The following is a 25,167-nucleotide window of genomic DNA, read 5'->3' as shown; positions in this document are numbered from 1 at the left end:
TCTGAGGTGCTCGGGAAAGACGCACAATCGTGAGCAGCTTACGACACTCAGTGAGCAGTAGGTGCCTGTGCAAGCTCGCGCCGCACACTGCCTGGTGGAGGGAAGGAGCCCGGGCGCCGCTCGCCGCTCCCCTCGCCGCCGCCCGCATCTCCCCGCCGCCCGCCGCCCGCAAAGCATGAGCGAGCCCGCTCTCTGCAGCTGCCCGGGGCGCGAATGGCAGGCTGTCTCCGCGGAGTAAAAGGTGGCGCCGGTCAGTGGTCGTCTCCAATGACGGACATTAACCAGACTGTCAAATCCTGGGGAATCGCGAGCCCCGAGTTTGGAGTTTTTTTCCCCCACAACGTCACAGTCCGAACTGCAGAGGGAAAGGAAGGCGGCAGGAAGGCGAAGCCCGGGCTCCGGCACGTAGTTGGGAAACTTGCGGGTCCTAGAAGTCGCCTCCCCGCCTCGCCGGCCGCCCTTGCAGCCCCGAGCCGAGCAGCAAAGTGAGACATTGTGCGCCTGCCAGATCCGCCGGCCGTGGACCGGGGCTGCCTCGGAAACACAGAGGGGTCTTCTCTCGCCCTGCATATAATTAGCCTGCACACAAAGGGAGCAGCTGAATGGAGGTTGTCACTCTCTGGAAAAGGGTGGGTAAGACACTTTTTAATTAAATTCTTTCCCGAAGATTTTTTTTTCCTCCCTTTTCTTTGCTGCAGCATCTAACATGGACCAAATCACCATCTCTTTGATCTTTCCGTGGCTGTGAACTTTCTATGCTGCCCAGCTTTCTGCATGCTTAGAGGTGAACGTGTGGTTTTGGGGAGGGGGGGTCCTTCTTTATTTCTATGTATTTATTTGATTTTTTGCCCTTTTCTCCCCCTCCCCCGCTCCCCCTCCCTCGGAATAAAATATGATGTAGATTTCTGACCGAGCGCTTCCAATGGACATTCTCCAGTCTCTCTGGAAAGATTCTCGCTAATGGATTTCCTGCTGCTCGGTCTCTGTCTATACTGGCTGCTGAGGAGGCCCTCGGGGGTGGTCTTGTGTCTGCTGGGGGCCTGCTTTCAGATGCTGCCCGCCGCCCCCAGCGGGTGCCCGCAGCTGTGCCGGTGCGAGGGGCGGCTGCTGTACTGCGAGGCGCTCAACCTCACCGAGGCGCCCCACAACCTGTCCGGCCTGCTGGGCTTGTCCCTGCGCTACAACAGCCTCTCGGAGCTGCGCGCCGGCCAGTTCACAGGGTTAATGCAGCTCACGTGGCTCTATCTGGATCACAATCACATCTGCTCGGTGCAGGGGGACGCCTTTCAGAAACTGCGCCGAGTTAAGGAACTCACGCTGAGTTCCAACCAGATCACCCAACTGCCCAACACCACCTTCCGGCCCATGCCCAACCTGCGCAGCGTGGACCTCTCGTACAACAAGCTGCAGGCGCTCGCGCCCGACCTCTTCCACGGGCTGCGGAAGCTCACCACGCTGCATATGCGGGCCAACGCCATCCAGTTTGTGCCCGTGCGCATCTTCCAGGACTGCCGCAGCCTCAAGTTTCTCGACATCGGATACAATCAGCTCAAGAGTCTGGCGCGCAACTCTTTCGCCGGCTTGTTTAAGCTCACTGAGCTGCACCTCGAGCACAACGACTTGGTCAAGGTGAACTTCGCCCACTTCCCGCGCCTCATCTCCCTGCACTCGCTCTGCCTGCGGAGGAACAAGGTGGCCATTGTGGTCAGCTCTCTGGACTGGGTTTGGAACCTGGAGAAAATGGACTTGTCGGGCAACGAGATCGAGTACATGGAGCCCCATGTGTTCGAGACCGTGCCGCAGCTGCAGTCCCTGCAGCTGGACTCCAACCGCCTCACCTACATCGAGCCCCGGATCCTCAACTCTTGGAAGTCTCTGACAAGCATCACCCTGGCCGGGAACCTGTGGGACTGCGGGCGCAACGTGTGTGCCCTAGCCTCGTGGCTCAGCAACTTCCAGGGGCGCTACGATGGCAACTTGCAGTGCGCCAGCCCGGAGTACGCACAGGGAGAGGACGTCCTGGACGCGGTGTACGCCTTCCACCTGTGCGAGGATGCGGCCGAGCCTACCAGCGGCCACCTGCTCTCGGCCGTCACCAACCGCAGTGATCTGGGGCCCCCTGCCAGCTCGGCCACCACGCTCGCGGACGGCGGGGAGGGGCAGCACGATGGCACATTCGAGCCTGCCACCGTGGCTCTCCCCGGCGGCGAGCACGCGGAGAACGCCGTGCAGATCCACAAAGTGGTCACGGGCACCATGGCCCTCATCTTCTCCTTCCTCATCGTGGTCCTGGTGCTCTACGTGTCCTGGAAGTGTTTCCCAGCCAGCCTCAGGCAGCTCAGACAGTGCTTTGTCACGCAGCGCAGGAAGCAAAAGCAGAAACAGACCATGCATCAGATGGCTGCCATGTCTGCCCAGGAATACTACGTTGATTACAAACCGAACCACATTGAGGGAGCCCTGGTGATCATCAACGAGTATGGTTCGTGTACCTGCCACCAGCAGCCCGCGAGGGAATGCGAGGTGTGATTTTCCCAGTGGCTCTCAACCCATGCGCTACCAAATACGCCTGGGCAGCCCGGACGGGCGGCGGGCACCAGGCTGGGGTCTCCTTGTCTGTGCTCTGATATGCTCCTTGACTGAAACTTTAAGGGGATCTCTCCCAGAGACTTGACATTTTAGCTTTATTGTGTCTTAAAAACAAAAACGAAATAAAACACAACAACAACAACAAACCCACCCCACAACCTTCAGGACAGTCTATCTTAAATTTCATATGAGAACTCCTTCCTCCCTTTGAAGATCTGTCCATATTCAGGAATCTGAGAGTGTAAAAAAGGTACCAATCATTGATTTTTTTTTTTTTTTGTAAACTAAAATGTTTAAAATAAAATAGCATTTACAGTTTTTACAGACTGGTGTAACCTAAATGAATTGTTACCTGTGTTGCAAGAAAAGCAACAGTTAAAATTTTGGGGAGGTGGGGTGCAGAGGGGAGTTGTCCAATGGCCAGAAGGAAAATCCAGGAGCAAAGTAGTCAGATTCAATTTGAAATTTTAAAGAAGGGCAAACAAAGCTTATCAGATTAATGATTTATGTTAATATACTCCACGTGAGTAAGGACTGGAAAAAGAAAAAGAGCAGGACCCTTTATATTATTGGGGCAGAGACAGTGCAATCTAACCACCTTCAGGCAAGTGAGAGGTGGACTGGGCATCATTGCTCAGCCTTTAAGGCAGAGAGGATTGCAAATGGCTTTTAAAAGGCAGTGCCAGACAATGTAACCAGTGTAACCTTAACGTAACCATCTTTCAAATCAGATCAGAATCTCATCCCCAAATACCACCTGTTCTTAATTCTCCTGAGTCTTTGATTCACCAGACACAGTAGCATTTGTGCCCTTCCCGTCCCCTCCTGTGTTAAAGGGAGCCCCTCAGCTCACTGCTCTCTTTGGTCTGGCTGAGGGTAAGGAGGCGGAATCCCGATGTTCAGGGCTGAAAGCTGTGCTTCTGGAGCACATTGCTAAGACTGCAGCAAGCTTAGGCTCCCATCAGTGACAGCACATTCCTAGTTTCTATGGGGAATGAGGAGAAAAGCCTACCTCAGGATGAATGCCTGCAGGGTAATGACTTGTAGCAAGAGACTTCAGGGGCAGAGGTGACAGAGCTGTGATGGGGGTGGAAAGAATGGGAGAAGATAATCATTTGATCCTGTGTTTGCATATTTCTGAGAAGGGAATTATTTGTTAACCCGGGACAAAAAAAGCTGCCTCTTCTCAGATTGCCCTTGTGTATAATGCTTGCTTTCCTTCTTTCTTTCTTTTTTTCTTTTTTCTGTGTCTGGATTGATGACTGTTCCTTCTCACCTCTCATAGGTTTCCAGGTCCATCATTAAGATTTCAGTTTCTGTTGAACTAAGGGTGAGGAGGTGGTGGTAGTGTGGCAGTTGGTGGGTACAGAGAAGGGAAGGGGAAGGCTGTGTGCATTGGACGGAGGGGGTCCTTCATCAGATGACAATTTAAGCAAATGTATGATTGAAATAAACTGTCATGAATGACAGGTGCTGAAAACTGAACCAAAGTAGCTCATGTCCCAAAGTCTTTCTCTTCCTTCTCTAACTGATACTAAAGACTTGCATCTTTCTGTTTTTATTTTTCCTTTTTTAAGAGCGAAGTCCAGGAAGAGGGATGAAGGGTGGAGAACCACACACTACCATCCCCCAAAATGCAAATCCCTACAGCTACCAACCTTAGGAGGCAAAATCAGCTTTTTGAAATGCAGAATGGCATCACCAGAAGGTTTCCTTAAGCTAAGGGTTGGTGGTAGGTTTCTCTTCTACCTATGGAGAAACCAGTATGCCTAAAAATAGTGCATCTAAGAGTCTCTTTCAAGAGAAATATTTTGCAAATGTCTTTTAAGATGTTAAGCCCTGGGAGACAGCTTCCTACACACACACACACACACACACACACACACACACACACACACACACACACAAAACACCCCAGCTCATTTTTCCTGACCAGGAAACTTTATCTTGCTTTATTTATAATTAAAACATGACAGTATAACATACATCATGCACATAAAACCCATTCAGACTCTTAGTGTTCTAGAAGAGAGGTGCTTTGTTTGTTAACTTTGAGGAGGGGGTTTTGGATTTAGCCTAAGCATAATCATTTGAGTCTGCCTTTCTAAATAGCATATCACTCCGAGAGCAGGGGTAGCAGGAACAAGGTTCTCTCAGGGATGCACCTCGCCTCTATATTTAAACCCTACTAAAGCGACCTCCTCTAGAAGACAGCATACCTTTTTTAGGAAAAAAAAAAAAATGTAGCAACTGAAGGAGGGCTCCTTGGATTCTGTGAACTTAACCATCTCATAGGAAGGCTACAGGAATCCAGCGCCCAAAGCTGCTCTGGCTTGGTGCATTAAAGAGCTGTGTGGGTGTGCTTATAGGGAAAGCTTCCAGAAGCAAAACCTTCCTGGCAAGCATCAGAACCACAGGTCCCCTCCTACCCTCTAGAAATCTGAATCTTGGAAACTGTAGTTTATCTCCTATCCCCAAGACATTTTTATCTTTCACTCTTCTTGTTTCAAGGTGGCCATAAGAAAGGGAGAGAATAGTCATGCTTTGTTTTATGCTACTCCCACCACGCTGCCCATGACTAAATATCATGTATGTAGAAGATCTTAAGTCTGTGCAGATTTCATGAAGAACCATTGGAAAGAGGAATCTGCAATCTGGGAGCTTAAGAGCAACTGATGACCATAGGAAGCTGTGTTCTTGCTTGGTGTGCGTGTGTCTGTATGTTTCTGTGTTGTGTGCCTTTGAAGGCAAGCAAATGTTTTCTACACAAACAGGAATTTAGCTCACATCATTTCATGCCCATGTGCCTCTAGCTCTGGAGAATGGCCGGGAGGAGGGGGCCGGGTGGAACGGTAAGAATAAGGGAAAGCGGTAGTTTTAACTAAGGTTTTGTAACACTTGAAATCTTTTCTTTCTCAAATTAATTAATCTTTAAGCTTCAAGAAACTTGCTCTGACCCCTCTAAGCAAACTACTAAGCATTTAAAAGAGAATCTAATTTTTAAAGGTGGAGCACCTTTTTTTTATTCTTCCCACAGAGGGTGCTAATCTCATTACCCTGTGCTATCTGAAAAGAACTTAAGGCCACACTTCACGTCTCATCCTGGGCATTGTGATGGATTGACCCTCCATTTGCAGTACCTTCCCAGCTGATTAAAGTTCAGCAGTGGTATTGAGGTTTTTCGAATATTTATGTAGAAAAAAAGTCTTTTCACATGACAAATGATACTCTCACACCAGCCTTAGCCCTGGTAGTTTTTTAGGTTGGACCAGAGGAAGCAGGTTAAATGAGACCTGTCGTTTGCTGCACTCAGAAAGAAAAGGCAGTCCCTGATGCTCAGATCTTAGCCTTGCCATTAATAGTTGAGACTACCTACCCCGCAATGCAGCCCACACTCCCAAGACTGCAAAGTTACCATCACAAAGAAAAGGTTATTCCAGTAAAAGGAAATAGTCTTTTAAACCATTTAAAAATATTCCTCTGAGCTCACCAAAGTATAAGAGTGCCCTACCTTTTCTCCCTGCCTTCAAGAAGGCAGACATTTGGTATGATTTAGCATCAACAACACGTTTATGAATACGTGTAAGTCATTAGAGGGGCAAATGCCACTTGTTATTCCTCCCAAGTTTTCCAAGCAACCACACACAGACCTCTGGTAGCATTAGGGGTCACTTGTGTTTCTGGCTTATTTTAGTCAACTTGTCAGCAAGTTTGATGCCTAGTCTATCTGACATGGCCCAGTAGAAGAGGACATTGATGGATCATGTGAGATGATAAAAGGAACGTACATACCCTTTTCACAGAGAAACTTATCAAAGAACTAAAAATTATATCTGTTTTGGAGCAAGAAGATCATAATGTTTCAGGGTAGTCAATATAAACATCAATTATCTCCTCTCGATGAGTGGTAATGTTGGTTGATTTGGGTCAGCCATTGACAGAATGTCAAATAACAAGGAAGTTGCTAGAATATGACCATTAAATAGGCTTCTGAAATATATTTTGAGAGAGGTTTAGGGATATACACACACTCTTACTTCTCAATCTATTTCTATATATATAACAGCACACACACAAACATGCACACCTAGATGTGTGTGTCTATATATATGTCTATAAAGCCATATACAACCACACACACATACATACATAACCATACACACACACATGCAGGCAGGTGGCCACATTATGTAATTAGTGGCCTTCTGTCACTAATTACACTAATACTTTCTTCTTGATAATCCAACTTTTATTCAGAAAATGATCTGATAAAATCAGTGACGGTTAATACATAATGGATTGATACGGCTGGTGGTATTTTCAGACATTAGTTAATGAGTAAGGTAGATGCTTTGCAGGCTGGGGAGCTTCTGGGCTCCTTATGCCATGGCAGAGTGTAACCTGCTGTCTAGTGGAAAGAGCCAGCAAATGAGAATATATTTTTTTGAGGATTTTCCACCTCAGGGTTAAGATACATATTTTTTCATTAAGGAATGCTGTAATTTTTTTTTCTTTTCTGGGATTCAGGAGGCAAAATTCTTACTTCTGATTGGGCACCATCTCCTGGCCTTGCTCAACTGAACACAATTTCTGAAACTCTTTGGTTTTTTACTTAAAGCAAAGGTCCTGGCTATTGCATTCTTACAGTTTAGACAAAGATATAAATGAGATGGAGAAGTACGATTTACTGAGCAGTCATGGTATGGTGCCTCTACCTAGATCACAATAAGTGAGGGAGCTGCTAGCAACCTTATCTTCACCTGAAGAACCCAAGGCTTACAGAGGTCAAGTACACTGTGCAAAGTCACCCAGCTAGTGATTGGCAGCACTGTGATGTGTTAATTGGCTTGGTGGCCTTTCACTGTCCCCTGTTTCTTTATGCCTTGAATGGTTGTCCCTCCACTCCTGCACCTGGCAAAGAACATGGAACTAGATTGGGAACAGGAGACATGCTCAACACTTTCTTGTTGAATGCCATGGGCACAATGCCCCAATCCAGGAATTCTGACCATGACTTGTTTGCTCTGGTGACTGGTAACTGGGCAATGCAGGGCTTTGCCAATAGAGGAGACTTCTCCAGGTTCCAGGAGAAGAAATGGCCAGTACATTCAGTTCAACCTCTTAACATAGGATTCTGGACTCGGAGAGATTAAGGTGTAGACATTCACATGTTATTGTCAGGGATTTATCTGCATTCCGTCCTTGGTGATTAAGTGGATCATGTGTCCATGGTATGGTTCTCAACCAGCGGCAGATTTGCCACCCAGTGGACATTTACGTGTTTGTGTCTGGAGACATTTTTAATGTTTATGCACAGGTAAGGTGGTGCTACCGGTATCAGTGGGTAGAAGTCTGGATACTGTGAAATATCCTACAAGCACGGACATCCCCCACATCAAATAAGTATTTGACCTAAAATGTCAAGAGTGCTGAAGATGAAAAACGCTGCTGCACGATGAAAAGTAATGATGCTGAGTTACCTAGACCTATTCCCTTTAAGTCTCTCTCTTGCCAGGTATCTGGAAATCTAAATTAAAAGCCCTCAGATTAGTTGATAACCAGCAAAAGGGCCTATAGTTAACACATGCTTCTCAAAGAACATATGGCAAAACTTAAATTAACTAGGACAAAACTAGTCAGAACCCTCAATTGACCCACTTTTTCTTTGGCAATACCTCATTTAGGAAACAGGAAAAAAAATCAAGTTAACAGTAGAGATTTAATTAACAAGAAGGAAAATGAGAAACTTGATATTCCTTCTAGGAGGGGTTCTGCAGTCTGAACAAATCCAGTCCACGAGCCTGTGCCTTCTTCTTCCCCAACCAAAACTGTAATGTATCTGAGGTGGTGATGAACCTCTATTTTAAAAATCAGTGTGCTAAAAAATAAACGCTTGAGGGGATGGATACCTCATTATCCGTGATGTGATTATTATACATTGCATGCCTCTATCAAAATATCTCATCTACCTCATAAATATATGCATCTACTATGTACCCACAACAATTAAAAATAAACTAAATACAACATAAGCTAGAAAAAAATCAGTGTGCTCAGTCTAGTGAGTAGGGGGGACATATTTAGGGAAATGATCTCAGACCTTACAAACAGGATAGTCTAGAGATACAAGAATTTTAAACTGAAATTCACCTGGGACCAGACAGGCAACACAGATGAGGGAGGTTCATGGGCAGGTGACATCATAAGTAACTAGAGAATTCACGTAAAAGAACAGAATTTACATTTGACTGGTTCTGGTTAGTCAGAACATTTCTGCAGGGCAAGTCAAGTGAGTGCTCTGGAAGAAATAGGGTCTAGAAGTCAAGAGTCATGGTCTTTAGACAGAGTACTGTCATTCACATGCCTGGGATCATGTTAATCTTCTTACTGCAACTGGTCTCTGTCTCTACTTTTAGAAGGATTCATTTAGGGATTCCCTAAGAACCTTTCCAGTTTGGGGCTTCTATTTTACCATTTTTTTTTTTCATCACAATAAAGCATGAAACAAAAGTGGTTTTCATGAGAGTGTCACTTAACCAGAAAATTAAAATTCCTCTGAATTTTTATTCCTCCAGACATTCTGATTCATCAAGCTTGCCTGAATATGAATGAGCAGAGGTTTAAAAAAATTCACTGAGAGTCAGGGGCTTCAGAGAGGTAGGTGGACATGCTGGAAAACAGATGAGAAGATGAGAAAGCGCAGGCATGTGTGGGTGAGAAAACTGGGTTTTTAGAATGTGCAGGAAGAGATGAAAGGGAATCCTGGAGAGGACACACACGCACTCACCTGCACATGAGACCTGAGACACAGGGATGTGCTGTGAAGTACACACACATACACACACACACACACACACACACACACACACACACACAGAGCCTAGATTTGCTACTAGGTAGGGGTAGGGAAGAAGAATAGAAAAATATGTGTTCAGGACTCTCAAAATAATGTACTACATTGTAAGTGGCCACAATGGATATTAGGAGTTGAGAGCCTTTTCTAGTAAAATGTGGGAAGGGAAGGAAAAAGACAGGAAGAGAGATTGAGAAGAAGAAACGGCAAGGTGGGGGAAGGAGACAAGAGGAGAAGAGAGAGAACAAAACACAACAGAAAGAAAAAAGAAAAAGAGCAAAAAGAGAGTTTCAAGATCTGTGTTTTATGGCTGCTCAAGTTACCGTAAGTAGCTGTGATTATACTGACTCCTCAGTCCTTTCCAATCATTTCTTTATTCTGGTCTACCATAAAGCTATTTGTTAGTTCTCAATGCAATGTTGCAAAGTGATTTTCCCTTGTGTTATGGGAAGAAAGAATTCACTCTCTAGCTGCATCTTCTTTCTCTATTGCTCAGCTAGGAGAGTGCTTGTCAACCCTGGCTGCACAGTGGAACCAGTGGGGAGCCTCAGTAAATACTGATTCCTGGGCCCCACCCTTGAGAGATTGTGAGTTAACTGGTCAGGGGTGTGGCCTTGGTGAGGAGAATTTTTTTTTTAAGCTTCCTAGGTGATTCCAAAGTTCAGCCAAGGCTGAGAAGCACTGAGCTAGCGGGTCCCCTACTCACAGCATGTACAGCTTAGCAATCTACAAGATCCAAAAGTCTCACTGCAGCTCTTTAAAAATACTGGTGGGCTGGTGCCTGCGCTCCATGGGGTCAGAGCTCCATGGGGTTAGGTTACATGGGCTACATGGCAGGGAGAAGGGAGCCACCTTCTTACCTCCCTGCCATTGACTCCATCTGGTGGCACTGATAGAAGACAGACATGTGGCTGGGCACAGTGGCTCAAGCCTGTAATCCCAGCACTTTGGGAGGCCAAGGTGGGAGGATCATCTGAGGTCAGGAGTTCAAGACCAGCCTGGGCAACATGGTGAAACCCCATCTCTACTAAAAATATAAAAAAATTAGCCAGGCGTGGTGGCGTGTGCCTGTAATCACAGCTAGTTGGAAGGGTGAGGCAGGAGAATTGCTTAGACCTGGGAGAAAGAGGTTACAATGAGCCAAGATTGCCCCACTGCACTCTAGCCTGGGCAACAAGAGCGAAACTTCATCTCAAAAAAAAAAAAAAAAAAAAAAAAGACATGTAAGCATCAGTGTACTTAGAATTGGTCTCTGAGCACTCTATAATTTAAACAGTTCTGTTTAGAATTATATTTGTTTTTATTTTCCCAAAATTTCACAAGGCACAAATAAACTTGTCCCATTTTTAAGACAAGACTCAGATTTGAAAAGGTTCAGTAGCTTGCCCAATGTCATTGTTACTGCTGGGTGGCACTGAGAAATGCCTTTTCTAAATCCTGGGTCCTTCCCCCTCTACCACCTTCCTTACCTTCTGTGATTGGTTGTGTCATTATGAGGTAAAGCTAGTCCTGCTCAAAATATACACATCAATAACTCCTTTAGGAGGATTCCTGGAAAACCCATTGCACACAGGCTCCTTCCTACACCTCTTGCAACTGAAATCTTGCAGTTACAAAGTTTGGCATTATAGTTTCACCACTGCCCTTCTGTGTCTCCATTTCAATCCCAAGCCTGACACTCTTTCCTTTGCCATAGGAGACTCCATGACACCCGGGAGACATCCAAAGGACATCGATTCTTTCCAAATACCCCAGCATTAAAATATTCCCTTTCCATTCAGTCTACCGCATCCATAGATTTGCCACCAGCTCTTCCAAGAATGTAAACACTAAATCCTAGTAGAACACTGATTGGTGGAGTGGTGATAATTATACCATGGAGATTTTTGCAACTTAAACAAGGATCTTTGGGGGAAATAAACAAAAGAAATCACTCTAATGCTGGAATTTCAGGCACTGCAACAGATGGGTGGCATACATTTGGACAGGACTTCTTACCTTGTTCCCCTTAAATGAAACAACACAAGTGAATGCTCATTGCAAGAACAGATTCACCAACAGTTTATGGGGCTTAAGTAAAGCCAGGATAAAGATTGGATCTTCCGTCATATTTTACCTCCTTAAACCAAGATCCTCTTTTAAAAAATCACGTATTTTTAGGTGTTCACCATCAGCATATTTATCCTCAGTGAAGAACTCTCAATATTGCACACTATGTGTAGCAGGGATCTCTATCTCAGAGGTATTGTAGGCAGCCTTCAATAAAAGTGAGAAAGCTCAGCAGCACGCAGAGGTGGATTAGTCTGCACACAGCAAGGTCTGGAAAAGCCAAGTTACACACAATTAATGGAACAATGCAGCAATCTGTCTTCAGCTGGCCAAGGCAATTCTGTCATTTGTCCCTCAGCTGCAGAACAACCACTCACCCTGTGATTTTGCCTCACTGTCTCTGCTCCACAGTGATTGCATTTATGGTGAAATCTATATTTCCCTCCATCTGAGACTGTGTTCCTTTTATTTTTAAAAAATTTCTATTCTAAAAATAATGGGACTTCTCGGAATGCAGCGGCACTGCTTTGCTGTCCGGGCCGTTTTTGATCTGCGTGTTTAATATTGACCCTTTTTGCCTATTATTTCAAAAATCATAAAGGCACAAAGAAAAGAGAGAGCAAGCATGCTGTAGGAAAGAGGAGAAACTGCATTGTAACTGAAATGCCATTAAAGATAACATATCACTCAGATGTTTTTAACTTCTGATTATATTGCTCAACTCATTCAATCAAAGTAGCACAACATTTCTTGTTGAGAGCTTAAGTCAACATTTGTGGAGTGAACAAGAGAACCATTTAACTTGTAAATGATTGCACCTGTGAAGGTGAGGCATTCTCAAGAGGACTGCTCTGGCATAGGCCTATCAGACTCACCATGAGAGGATGCAGAAGAGGCCTCTACTTCTTCCTGATCCATTTATGAAACGTGACCCCCACACTATAGGACTGTTAATCATCTATTGTACTTTCTAGGTGCCCGGCAACCTGCTAAATCCTTAACATTTTCTATTTAAACCCTGCAACAAGCTTTCATCCATCCTTGTCCAGAGTAATATTAGCATCCTCCCTTTACAAACAGGTAAACTGAGGTTGGGGGGGAATCTACAAGTTGCCTAAGGTCACTTACCATGGTAAGATGTGTCAAGGGAGACACATTGCTTGGGTTCAAATTCTGGCTGAGTAAATTTGGCAAAGTACTTAACCTTTCTGATCCTCAGTTCCTTCATCTATAAAATGGACACAGTGTTGTTATGAAGAATTAAGCCATTGTTATTGAGAATGAAATAAGTTATTTCTTAAAAAGTGCTTAGAATAGTGTCTGGCATATGGCAAGTACTAGATAACTCTTTTCTAAATAAAAGATCCAAGAACAACAGGGTCACACAGACAGGAAGGGGTTGAGCCAGGGTGTAACCAGGGTTGTCATCCTGCAAAGCCAGGCTCTCACCATTTTTGTCTGTGATAGGATGAGACCCAAAAACCTGAGTATCTGAAAGCACTAGGCCTAAAAGAGGGATATGGAGGCAGTGAAGTCTGGAGGTGCAAAGACGCACATGGTTTCCTTCCCAGTTTTCTAACTGGCCGGGCCTTAGCCCATACACCACTCACTGACTTTGTTCTGGTTTTTAATGGCTTGGCTTTACCACTGTGGTCTGGCAGCCCTGGTGATGAACCTACCCCTGGAATACATGTGGGCGTGTGGACACACATTTGTGCATACATATCTTCCAGTTTTCATAGGAGCTGAAGGCTAGTGGCCACTTACATGGGCCTTTTGTTGATCCATCAAAACTCATTTCCACATCTGAGCTGTTTGCTATCTGTAGTCAATTCCTGGAGGTGAAAAGCTGCTACCCACCTTGCAATTGTTATCCAACTCCCAAACTCTTATTTAATATTGGTAATATTAAATCATACCAGCCCCTGGGACACTAAGCATACATCTTCAGCTGAAACAGATTTGCTGATGTTTATTTAAAGAAGCTTTTTCTTTGTGTACTCACAGTCATAGTTGGATGCTGCTCAAGTAAATGTAACAAACGATGAAGTACATATCTGAGGCTGACCCTTTCTTCTGGCAGAGGAGGTCCTGTATCAAGAGGCAAAATCCATGTCCGAGCTTTGACATTAATTTGCTCCTGGCCCTTGAGAAAGTCAATTCCACCTGTCCAGGCCTTTTTTCTTATGTCTGCAGTGATGAATTCTGGCTTTCCTTCTAGTTCTCCAATATTAGGCAGGGTATGAAGTTAAGGAGGAAAAAATAAAAGAGTAACTTTCCACACATTCTCCTTTGCTATCACTTATTAACAGGCAAAGCGATGAACTTCCTCCAAGGGAAAGTCTCCCATGTCCTTAGAGATGTACCTAATCTCACAAGTAAAAACTATGTTTGGTCAGAAGGAACATTCTCTTTTACAACTAGGGAACTAAGATACCAAAAGTTGAACGTGCCTCGAGCCACACCTCGTTCTTTGGGATTCACTCACGGAATGAATAAAGCATGCTCTGCCCCAGCTTTGGACAGAAAGATTGGGAATGAGTGCTTTGGCCAAAGTGAAACCTCAATACCTGAATCTATACTACCACAGAAAGCTAGAGCTGTTGGGAAATTGAGGACACTTTCAGTCTGGTGTTTTATGTCTTTGCTGGCTTGTTTTATTGTTTGTTTGTTTTCTCCCCTCTCTTCATTTTTTCTTTCCCTCCCACTATGCTTCCTTCTTTTCTTTTTACTGAATTCACAGTTATAAGCTACATCAGGCATTTGCATCAAGAGCAAGATGGTACTTAGGAAGCAAACACTGTTTCTTACATGGGTGAAATAAACTGTACTAATTTTTGATGAAAAGCACAGACATACATATAGTGCATAAACAGATATACAACATATCTGTGGTATTAAGATTTCAGGGAGAGGGAGTAATTATGAAAAAAATGTCTAAATAATATTTTCTAGGGGGCTGAGAATGAAAAAAATGTCTAATAAACACTGAGGTAGATACTAATTATCACGTGGGAGAAAAAAGCAGCTAAAGTAAAAGCTGTGGTCTCGTCATGGTGAGGTTCCCATGATGCTTTTACTTTTTGTTGTTTTTTTCTCCCCATGGTAATCATTGGGGAAGAAAGGAGAAGGTTAAGGAAGTTTGGGTACTTCAGTATTGAAAACTAGGACTGAGATTATTTGGACAGCCACAGTTTCATGCTGGGGGGCTTTGTCTTATCAGCACCTGCTGCACTCAACACATCCCAGAGTTCTCTTTATTTGGAGGCTTCATGATGTACTAAAAAACTATCTGGTATGGAATTAATTAGACAGAGCTTCTGCAATTTGCTGGCTTAGATAAATCAGCACTTTTCTGGACCTCAATCCCATTATCTATAAAATTTAGAAAACAATCCCTGTTCAGCCTGCTTCACAGGGATCTGGTGAGGATCAAATGAGATCCTGTGAGTGACAGAACCTCTAAGGCTATGAGGTCCTAAACAAAGATTTAAGGCAGTGGGAGGAGAAGAGTGGTCAGGATCTGAGCTGTGTGGTTGGCCCCTCATACAGAGTGACTTTTGAGGGGCATTGTTTTGAACATTGTTCAAAATCTCCTCCACAGGGACCTAAATTCCTGCTCTTGGTCACTGCTCTGAGTTAAGTCCCTCATGACTTCTTCATCCATAGCAGGTAGCAGGGAGGCAAGTACACTGTTCGCTTCTTAATAGGAAGGCCCTCCTATCAGTTGTCTTGTTTCCCTACCGTATATCACAGTCTAACCCAAGTGGGCTAAGTGGACTTAGGCAGTCACTACTGTGACTCTATGAACCTTGGTGTCTACACCTGTAAAACGGTCATGTCAGTGGCTGCCTTGCTGGCTTTTAGGAAGGTTATCAGAGAACGTGTGTGTTGAGTCTGCCAAAATGCTGGCCAGTAGTGCATTCTCAATCAGCATTAGCCCCGCCCCTGCACCATCACCACAATAGAGTGACATGTAATGTTTATAATGTTTATACAAACATCCTCAGAGGAAATGTGGATGGCATCAGGAGCAATTGGTTCCTAGAAGCAGAAGCTAAGAAGAGGATTTAAGAGGTTAATGCGAACACTATGTCGGTAATATAAAAATCATCTCTAAAGAGGTGAGAACTAGGGTAGAGATTAGTAGGTAAGTAATATTATAGAATAATTAGTAAACAGGATGAAGAATAGCTCCCTCTTTGTTAGTCAATGGCAGCTGGAATACTTAGTTAAGAAGGAAGTTACAAAGATCTCTTCCATAGGACCTGCCATTCCAGATGCTCTGACATTTGTCTCAGGTGACTGCTGTCTATCTTTTTTTGTTTGTTTGTTTTTAATATAATGGTTCTTCCAAGTTCTGTCAACAGATTCAATCCTCAGTCCTTTCTCTGAGCAGACCTCTCATCTGCAGCATATACCTGCTATATCTTCTAAGAGCTTAAATGGAGACTTCTGGAAGAAGGTGGGAGAGAAGTCCATCTCGGCTTAATTAACCATTTATGGCATCATATTACTGCCATCTTCACAGTGCACACGTTGTTTTTCTGAGCCCTCACACAGAGGCTACTGCTGTGGTCCCATATGTGTCAGCCCATGAGAAACAATGTTCTTGGATCTCACAGCCAAGCAGCCCTGAACTGCAGCAAAATCCAGCAACACATTCAGCAGCGAGCAGCCTGCTGAGCTCCACTGGTTTACCCAGGGCCACCAACCCCAAAGAACTGGGATGAAAGCAGATGTGAGAGAGGAAAAGGATCTGTTTTTGTTTTATTTTCTACCAGGCCCAGCTCTTTGTAGCGGGGGGGGGGAAAGAAGAAAAATCGAGCTCCAAGCTGGTGCCCTGCCAAGATTCCTCCCCTCCCTTCCTAGTCCAAGCACTCCACCGTCTGTGCAGACTGCATAACAGCAATTTCTGGAAACAGGCTGAAGAATCTGGGCCAGTCCAGAGGCAGTAGATTTCTGGTTTTAATGTGGTGGGGTTTTAGGAATTTTATTTTTCACCTTAATTCTTTCAACAACTGCCAGCTCTTTGAAGCACATCTGTTATCAACAGCTTCTGTTTGTAAGATGAGACTGAAGGTATCCTCTCCAGAGAAATTCCTGTATCTTCTCTGTAGTTCAGTGCTTGCGCTGACAGTTTGGCTCAAAAAGTACAAGTGTGATAAATATTAAAGAATGTTAATACAAATGTGATGAAACACCTAGGGATCGTTTTTTCCTCCCCCCAAATTCTGCTTTGCTCACTACTAAAGTTAATCTTGACAGAAAATTTACTTCTCTGATCCGCATCATTTCCCAAAGCAATTTTCCAACAGCAAACATAAATTTCTGGTGATCGTTAGGAGGTTTTCAATCCCCATGTTAAGGAGGCCATGGGGTTTCAACTGTTTGTCTCACCTTCAGGTAAATGTCCCTCACCTGGGATGCTATCACCAGAGGACCCGGGGCAGCAACGACAGAAAAAGGCTCAAAAACGAGTTTTGAGGTGTCAACAGAAACAGGGTTGGTAGCAGGGAGATGATTTAAGATTCAAGATCAAATCTTGAAATGGCAATTAAGTCATTAACTAAGAAAGTAATTGCCTAAGCGCACATATCTGTACTCACAAATAAGATGAACACTACGTAAATGCAATGCCTTTACCTGGTGCTGAACTTTGAGCTGGTTAATGCAGATTACGTTCACATTCTACCGAAAGTGTGAGTTAAGCACGCATCATGAGATAATATTTGTGATCTTCCCTTTGTCATGTCTGTCGGCCTTTAGGGCTCTAGGGAATGAGAAATGACTGGACTTTGAAATAAAATAGACCTCGATATGAATCCCAGTTCTACTGTACACCAGCTGTGCGATGCAGGGCAAATTACTCAACCCCTATTAATCTAGGGATGGCTTAAAAGTTCTACTTTGAATGTGTTGGGAGTTTTAGTGTTAATATATGCGAAACATTATGCACATGCTGGGCACACAGTGAGTGTTCAGTAAGTGTCATTGGTATCATCAGTATCATCACCATCAGTGTCATCCTCGTCATCATGACTTTTGATACCAAGTGTATCTATTCCCAGTGGAGTCCGTTTTGACTTTACACAGTGAATCTCCTTTACAACGCTATTTGCAATGGAATGAAATTCAGTCTATGGACCTCTCTAGATGAATCATATGAAGCGGTATATGTGCCAGCAGTTTATAAGTTTTAAAGTTAGAAGAAAACATAAGGTGCGGGAGGCAGGGAGGTGGTAGACTTTCTGATGCACCCACATCAATCAAAAGATGCTTAAGTTATTTCTATCATTCTCTCTATTGCCACGGCTTCCCTGTCCTCTCCTTTTCTTTCTACTCAGTAACATTTTCATGATGATACAATATTCAGTTCAAGTTGTAAAGACATCTGTGAAGCTGTTCTTGATACCTTCAGCTCACCATCAGAAGGTGTTAGAACAGTCATTGTCCTTAGTAATCAAGTCTGGACTGTCTAGGACATCTCCTTTCATTGTTCATATCATTAATTTACTTATGTACCATGCATATATATTTTGTGTCCCATTACATACTATTCATGGTCAGGGGACAACTTCTTTGTATCAGTTCAGTTCAGTTAGTTTCTAGACACTGAAGATGAAGCAAAAAGAGGAAGACATAGCCCTCCTCTCAAAGGGTTTACAGACCAACGTAATGGGTACAACGTCCACATATATAATGACAACCAAAGGTGGAATAGGATGAATACTATAACACAGGTGTAGCAAAGTCTTCCAGTGATACAGTAAAAGGAAAGTGTTTCCTCAATTCAGGGAATGTGTGAGAAGTTTCACAGGGCTTGATGAAGAAGGTGGACTATACACTGTGTCTAGTTAGGTGCGTGGGATGTGACATGCAGAATGGAAGAAAAGGGCAGCCCAAGAGCAGGATCCATGAAGTGCAAGAGCATGGAGGCAGGCAAGTGAAAGGGAAGCACTGGCTAAGTGCACCAGCAAAATGCTCAACAGCGTGTGATGATTTGATATTTTATAAGTAGCTACTTCATCACCAGGACAATCCAGAATCTAATTTTGTTCCATTCCAATATGGAACGTATCCTATCTATAACAGGATGAGTTAGTGAGAAAACAGCTTACCACTCTTATATCCTTCCCCTACACTCATCATACAAATAACAGAGAACAAGCTAGTGTTTCCTAAGGCCCTCTGAAGAGAATATCATCTCACAAGGGGAAAAAAAAAAAGAAGATAGTACTTGAAGGAGGTTGTTGGACATGCAGACTCTAAAGGGGAATGGGTACGGAGGGCTCCTTAGGAGGCTGGGTCACGGCCACCAGTGGGTCTATCCCCAGAGGAGACTCCAATAACCAAATACAGCATAATGTAGCATTTCTGCCTGCATTCAAGGGACCATTTGGACACAGACAATGAGCAGGTAAGTGGAAATCAGGTGGCCTGGAGATCAGAGCACCATTCCTGAGAGTTCTGGAGCAATACTGGGCACCCTGAACCACTGCACAATCAAGATAGGTTGGCATGGTAAGAGAATCTTTATGGAAATTGACAGTCAGTTTCCCTGGTGAGAGAGAAGCATCAGGTGGATCGGACGCAAATTTGAAAAGAAAAAATAAAAAGGCAAGTGAAACATCTTTACCTTTGTTGTATAGGAAATGTTATACCCATTACAGTGACTATTATCACACAAGCCATGCCTGTCTAACAACATGTGAATAGCAGTGGCTGAAATGTTGCTGGTATTCTGCATTAATTCATATTTGAAGGCACATCTGTCAGGAGACCATTTAATTCTATATCAGACTTTGATTGTCTGATGCACATCTCTGAAGGGACATTCATTTGCATTCCCACTGGGAGTCCTGGCTTCTCTGAGTTTTATCTATTTATCCAATGGGATCACTGGGACAAGATAAAGGAATATTTTGCGAATAATGACTTGGTCCTCAGACTAAGACCCCTGTACGAAGACAAGAAGCAAGATGACATTCACCTCTCCACAGATCCCCTGGAAGAAAAGAGAAATCAGTCTGAGGTAAGAATGTCAAGATACCCAGGCTTGATCTTAAAGTGTTAGTTGATCATCATCAGGGATGGACGCATTTGAGTGTGACACTGGGTGCCCTTCTCAGTGTCCCTAGACCCAACACAAGAACAAAAATTCAACAAGAGAGATACCAGTGTGGTAGATGCCACTGGCAATCTGCCAATTGCCATTCCCCACCTTCTTCATCCATGATGGCAGTCTGCTGCCATGAAAAGGCTAAAAACATCATGGTCTGGTTTTGCCAGCTTCCATGAAGCCAGGTCATGGCTGACCAGTTGGATGGATGTCTACTTGGAAACTTCTGAGTAATATTTCACTTCCAGAAAAAAAAAAGAAAGTAATGTCTAAAAAAAAGAGCCCCTCCCTTTTGACTTACAGACAACCATCCTATTTCTTGCAGTGAACAAACACTAGGACTAAGTGAGGTAGCAAAGCAGAAAATGGAAAGAGACTCCACTGTGCACCATGGTCTAGCTGGGGGCATTCTGCCTCTATACCTATTGCTATGTGTAGTAATAAACAACTATTATTCAACCTTTAGAATATGAATTATCTATCACTTGCAACCATAATCATCTTAACCAATATGACAAAATTCTAGATGGAATGGGATAGAGACAGGGATGTGGGGAAAGCTAAAAGGATAAGGCAAATGAATATCCAAGGAGAAAAGGAAAATGACATCTCCCTGGGGATAGGGTTGAATACTGCCCTGCTTCTGTTAGGAATTTGAGGGATCCTCAGAGATGATGCAAAAAAAATATGATTGAATGTCAGAGATCATGGAAGGGATGGCGCTGATGGCTTCCTAGTAGTGGGAAAACCCAGCAATGAAGAGAAAACTGCATTGAACCACATTCAGTGCTCTTCATTAACAGCACTGAAGAGGAAAGTGGTTTGACCACTGTGTATCAGGATGGAGAGAGAAAAGGCCACCACTTATGTCCTTTTCAGGCTCAGTCAAGGGAAGGAAGGGTTGAAAGAACTGCTCTGGTTAGAGCTCAGAGCTGAAAACTACAACCAACATCTTGGCAGTTGTTCATCTTACCCCTTTACTGATGACTTTAAAATTGATTGGCCTGGGAAAGTCGGGAGCACTTCTGCCTTTGGAGTAGAGCGTTATCTGGCGGTATTTTACCATTCAGAGTTAGGCCCCCTTATCCTCCAATAAGTTAGCTTGTAATTCCACTCAACTGTTAATTCACTATCTTCATCTTTAAAAAATGAGATTTTTTATTAAGACATTAAAATAATCCAGTGAGAACTTGGGCAGTCCTGCTAAATTTATAATGCTCCTTCCTGCCATGGCTGCTGAAGAAAGAAGGCAGAATCTCTTCCACTTGGATTCCCATGAATCGGATGATTCTACTCACACTAATTGTTCATGACCAAGGAAATTGAGATAATACAAGTCAAATACTTGGTATGATGCCTAGAATTAACCATTCAATAATCATTAGTGGTCAGTCCCCTTTCCTTTCCCTCCTCCTTCTCCCTCTCCTCCCATCCTCTTTCTTTCTTATCTCTTCCTTTCCTTACCCTTCCTTTGCCCTCTCATCTTCTATTCTTCCTCTCCCTTTATGTTCAGCATATGCAGTGGCTGGAGAACCACCCTTCTCCCTGCATGACTAGCTGTCCTTCCAGCTCTAGGAGAGTAAAAGGGCACTCTTTCCAGCTTTCCTCAGCTGCATTAGGGTGAGGCAGAGGCATATCCAACCTGTTACCATCTATTGTAATTCACGAGACACCTTCCCGTTAAAATAATGCCATAAAAGTGGGTATGTCCCTAGCCTATCAAACAATACTTATTGAAAACTTAAACACATTCGGGTTCTATATCTGAGCTTACATTTATTAATATGAGGTTATTCCCTTTGTATGTAGGCCTCACACACCTATATTATTTCATTATTTATCCTTTGATTATTTTTTAAATTTATATTTTAAAGTGACATGTAATAATCATACAAAAAGATATTTCAATACATATATACAATCTGTAATGATCAAATCAGTGTAATTAGCACATCCATCACCTCAAACCAACATTTCCTTAGTATTATCAAATATCCAGTAGTGTTCATACATCTCTGATAGTCTCTCCCTTCCTTATACCCTGACCTTTAGTTTGTTTGAGTCAAAATCCAAACAGAGTTCACACTCTCATTGGTTGATATGTCTTTTAAGTGTCTTTTAATCACCACTCATCTCTTTTCCTCCCCTCTTGCAATTTATTTGACAATGAAACCTAGTTATTTGTTCCAAAGAATTACCTATATTCTATATTTTGTTGCTTTACATGACTTTTTAAATGTCATCCCCAATCTCCAAAATTCTGCCTTCTTTAATCTAATTCTTACAAAATTGCTTCCCTTTTAAAGAAAAATTGCAACTGGTCATTCCTTTGCTTATTACCTTGAGGATCTACTAGCCCATATTTTGCCTGATTTTGACCAATATCTTTTCATTGTAATATCCATTATTTACCTAATACTTCTTTCTGAAAAAAAATCTGAACCATCTGGAGTGCCCTTTACATCAGGTTTTAAAATGGGTACTAGTCTACTCATCCAGAGAAGCTTGCTTAACTCTAAGATTGCAAGACATAACTAATAAGCAATAGGTGTTGTTTTGCTTAATAATTGTGCCACATGACTACATTGTAAAAGTACATTTCTATAATTGACAAACACTTAACGTATTTACTATGAGATTATATATCTCAGATTTGCTTTAAAATAATAGGAGAGAGGGAGTGGTGGTTTAGATGTAGTAAGATTGGCCATGCTTGATATTGTTGCTGCTGGATAATACCTATAGGAGGGTTCATTGTATTATTCTATCTCCTTCTGTTTAAATTTGAAAATTTCCACAATGAGAAGTAAATGTGAGTTGTACTATGTTACCAAAACTAAGTAATGAGCCATTTCACTTGAGAGGCCTAAATTGCCATATTTTTTTGCCAAGAGCCATAAAAAAAATCATGTCTAAAGAAACATGTACTTGTTTCTCTCATTCTACAAATCTAATTTGCCCAAGAAAAGTTTTAAACTTAAGAAAACAGCAAATAAATAATATTTAAATAATAGGGAAATGGCTTCAAATGATTGAAAATATAACTCATGTAGAAGGGGTTTATAGGTTTTGGGATTTGTCTAAGCTGCGTTTTTCTTTTTCTTTCTTTCTTTTTTTTTTTTTTTTTTTTTTTGAGACAGAATCTTGCTCTGTCACCAGGTACCAGGCTGGAGTGCAGTGGCACGATCTCGTCTCACTGCAATGTCCGCCTCCCAGGTTCAAGCAATTCTCTTGCTTCCGCCTCCTGACTAGCTGGAACTACAGGCGTGTGCCACCACACCCAGCTAATTTTTGTATTTTTTAGTAGAGATGGGGTATCACTATGCTGGCCAGGATGGTCTTGATCTCTTGACCTCATGATCCGCCCACCTCGGCCTCCCAAAGTGCTGGGATTACAGGTGTGAGCCACTGCGCCCAGCCTAAGCTGCCTTTCTTAAGACTCTAGTGTGGCAGAATCCATTGGCATTTCCCTCTGACCTGTCACTAGCTGATAGAAGACTCCCAGAAGGAAAGCAACAGCAAGATCCAAACCACTGGATAATTTCATAAGAAACAATTGCTAGCATCATTATGAAGGTCACACTTACATTCTCTTCCTGCTACAATGCCAGATGAACATGCAGTTCCTATTATTCCAAGGTGAAAATCAAAAACAAACTTTCCAAAAACCTATTATCTTTAAATTTTAGCATTACTTCTCTTTATTCCATTCAAATGTTGAAAAGAGAATTTACTACCTTATACTTACACTAACCATATATACTAGAAAATATTTTTTAAAAAAGTATACCTTTTATCAGTAATAATTTTGAATTCCTTTATTACTATTATATGTAAGTAATTTTGTTAATAGTATTTTTAAAACTAAAATCAGCTATACAATTCATAGTATGGATCTGCTTCAATATGTTTTTTCTGAAGTTGCATGAATTTAATATCATGTATGTAAGTTCTCAGTCAGTCCAGTTGAAGATAATTAAGGGGAAAAAAGTAAGAACCAGGGGCTCTAAATAGAGAGGAAATGAAGATAGATGCACAGTGAGAGGAGGTGCTTTTGTATGCAGGCTCGGAGGACATAAGGGGAAATTGCTCTTTGACTGTACCTACAGACGCTAATGTACACTCTTTTTTTTTTTTTTTTTTTTTTTGAGACGGAGTTTCGCTCTTGTTACCCAGGCTGGAGTGCAATAGCGCGATCTCGGCTCACTGCAACCTCCGCCTCCTGGGTTCAGGCAATTCTCCTGCCTCAGCCTCCTGAATAGCTGGGATTACAGGCACGCGTCACCATGCCCAGCTAATTTTTTGTATTTTTAATAGAGACGGGGTTTCACCATGTTGACCAGGATGGTCTCGATCTCTTGACCTCGTGATCCACCTGCCTCAGCCTCCCAAAGTGCTGGGATTACAGACTTGAGTCACCTCGCCCTGCCAATGTACACTCTTTAGAAAACAACTTCTTAAAATCACTTAATGACCTATTTCAGTGATTAAATCCCTTATTCTAAGTTCTCCCCCTTTAAAGCTAACTTGTGCATCCCAGATTAAACCCACAAAAGCTGACGTTTTTAGAAGCTCTAAGGACTTCACCTCCAGAAGTGAGTCACTTCTGCATGCCACAGGCTGAACAGACTTAGTCTTTAAATTTCCAATGAGCTCATAACCCTGGCCTGAGCCTTGATGATGCACCACCCTTACAACACAGATCCTGAGCAAGTGTCCAGGGATATTTATGAATAATTTGTGTATAATTAATATCTGGTCACCCTGGAGATCTCAAATCCCTTCAGATCAATGAAACCAAGAGGGAGCATTTTAGCTAATAGCCAATAGCACTTTATGGCTCTCTTGAGAAGGCAGAGAGAAATGGTGGCGTTTCCCTGCAGCATTTCAAAAAGAAACCTTCCAAGGGGGAAAATCAACTCACTAAAGGAAATAATATTTTGTGGTAACTGAATGCCTTTCAGAAATACAGTAGTCTCTCCTTTATTGGCAGGAATATAGTATAAGGCCTCCAGTGGATGCCTGAAACAATGGATAGTATCAAACCCTAAATGTACCATGTTTTTTTTCCTATACAGTAACAGGCAGGGAGAATATACAATGTGGATATGCTGGGCAAAAGGATAATTTATGTCTCAGACAGGACTGAGCAAGACAGTGCAAGATTTCATCACGTTCCTCAGAATAGCATACAATTTTAAAACTTATGAGTTGTTTATTTCTGGAATTTTCCATGTAACATTTTTGGATCACCTTTGACTGTGGGTAACAGAAACTGCAGAAAGCAAAATCTTGGATAAGGGTGGATTATTATCTGAGAGTCCTTTGCAAATCTATTTCAGGAGGTAAAATAGAAAAGGTGGGTAAGGTTAGCACGAGACTAAACAAAGTCCAAGGTTAGCCATCCTACTCATATGCTGAGTGCCACTGGGCTGAAATGTGTCATCTAAATGTACCATTCTCTAAAGGGCTCAAATCAAGGGTAGGTGCCTATGTTTTTGTTGCAGAAGGCAGCAGTTGGCAAAGCTTGAAAGTGGAGGCAAAGACTGGAATA

General features: G+C 42.9%; 2 protein-coding genes across 8 annotated transcripts in view; one reads left to right on the top strand and one right to left on the bottom strand.

Annotated features, from left to right (window-relative positions):
- Positions 1–25,167, bottom strand: part of CTNNA2 (catenin alpha 2) — a 1,152,426-nt gene that overhangs the window by 349,798 nt on the left and 777,461 nt on the right. The window lies entirely within an intron of this gene.
- Positions 43–25,167, top strand: LRRTM1 (leucine rich repeat transmembrane neuronal 1). Of its 4 annotated transcripts, none has more exons than XM_012452106.3 (2): positions 43–629; positions 902–2,907. In XM_012452106.3, exon 2 carries the CDS (start codon positions 961–963, stop codon positions 2,527–2,529), a length of 1,569 nt encoding a protein of 522 aa, XP_012307529.1. In that variant the 5' UTR covers positions 43–629; positions 902–960; the 3' UTR covers positions 2,530–2,907. The 4 variants fall into 4 exon arrangements, 2 of the variants coding, with proteins under 2 accessions (XP_012307529.1, XP_012307530.1); XR_010343227.1 differs by adding an exon at positions 25,121–25,167 and having other exon boundaries at positions 210–2,839; XR_010343228.1 differs by adding an exon at positions 11,139–11,215 and having other exon boundaries at positions 210–2,839.

This window comes from Aotus nancymaae, unplaced genomic scaffold (assembly GCF_030222135.1).
Source record: "Aotus nancymaae isolate 86718 unplaced genomic scaffold, 86718_ANA_hifiasm-v0.15.2.pri h1tg000017l, whole genome shotgun sequence".
Classification (NCBI taxonomy): Eukaryota; Metazoa; Chordata; class Mammalia; order Primates; family Aotidae; genus Aotus; species Aotus nancymaae.
The sequence above is the reverse complement of the archived record's forward strand: the minus strand, read 5'-3'. Positions and strand labels throughout refer to the sequence as shown.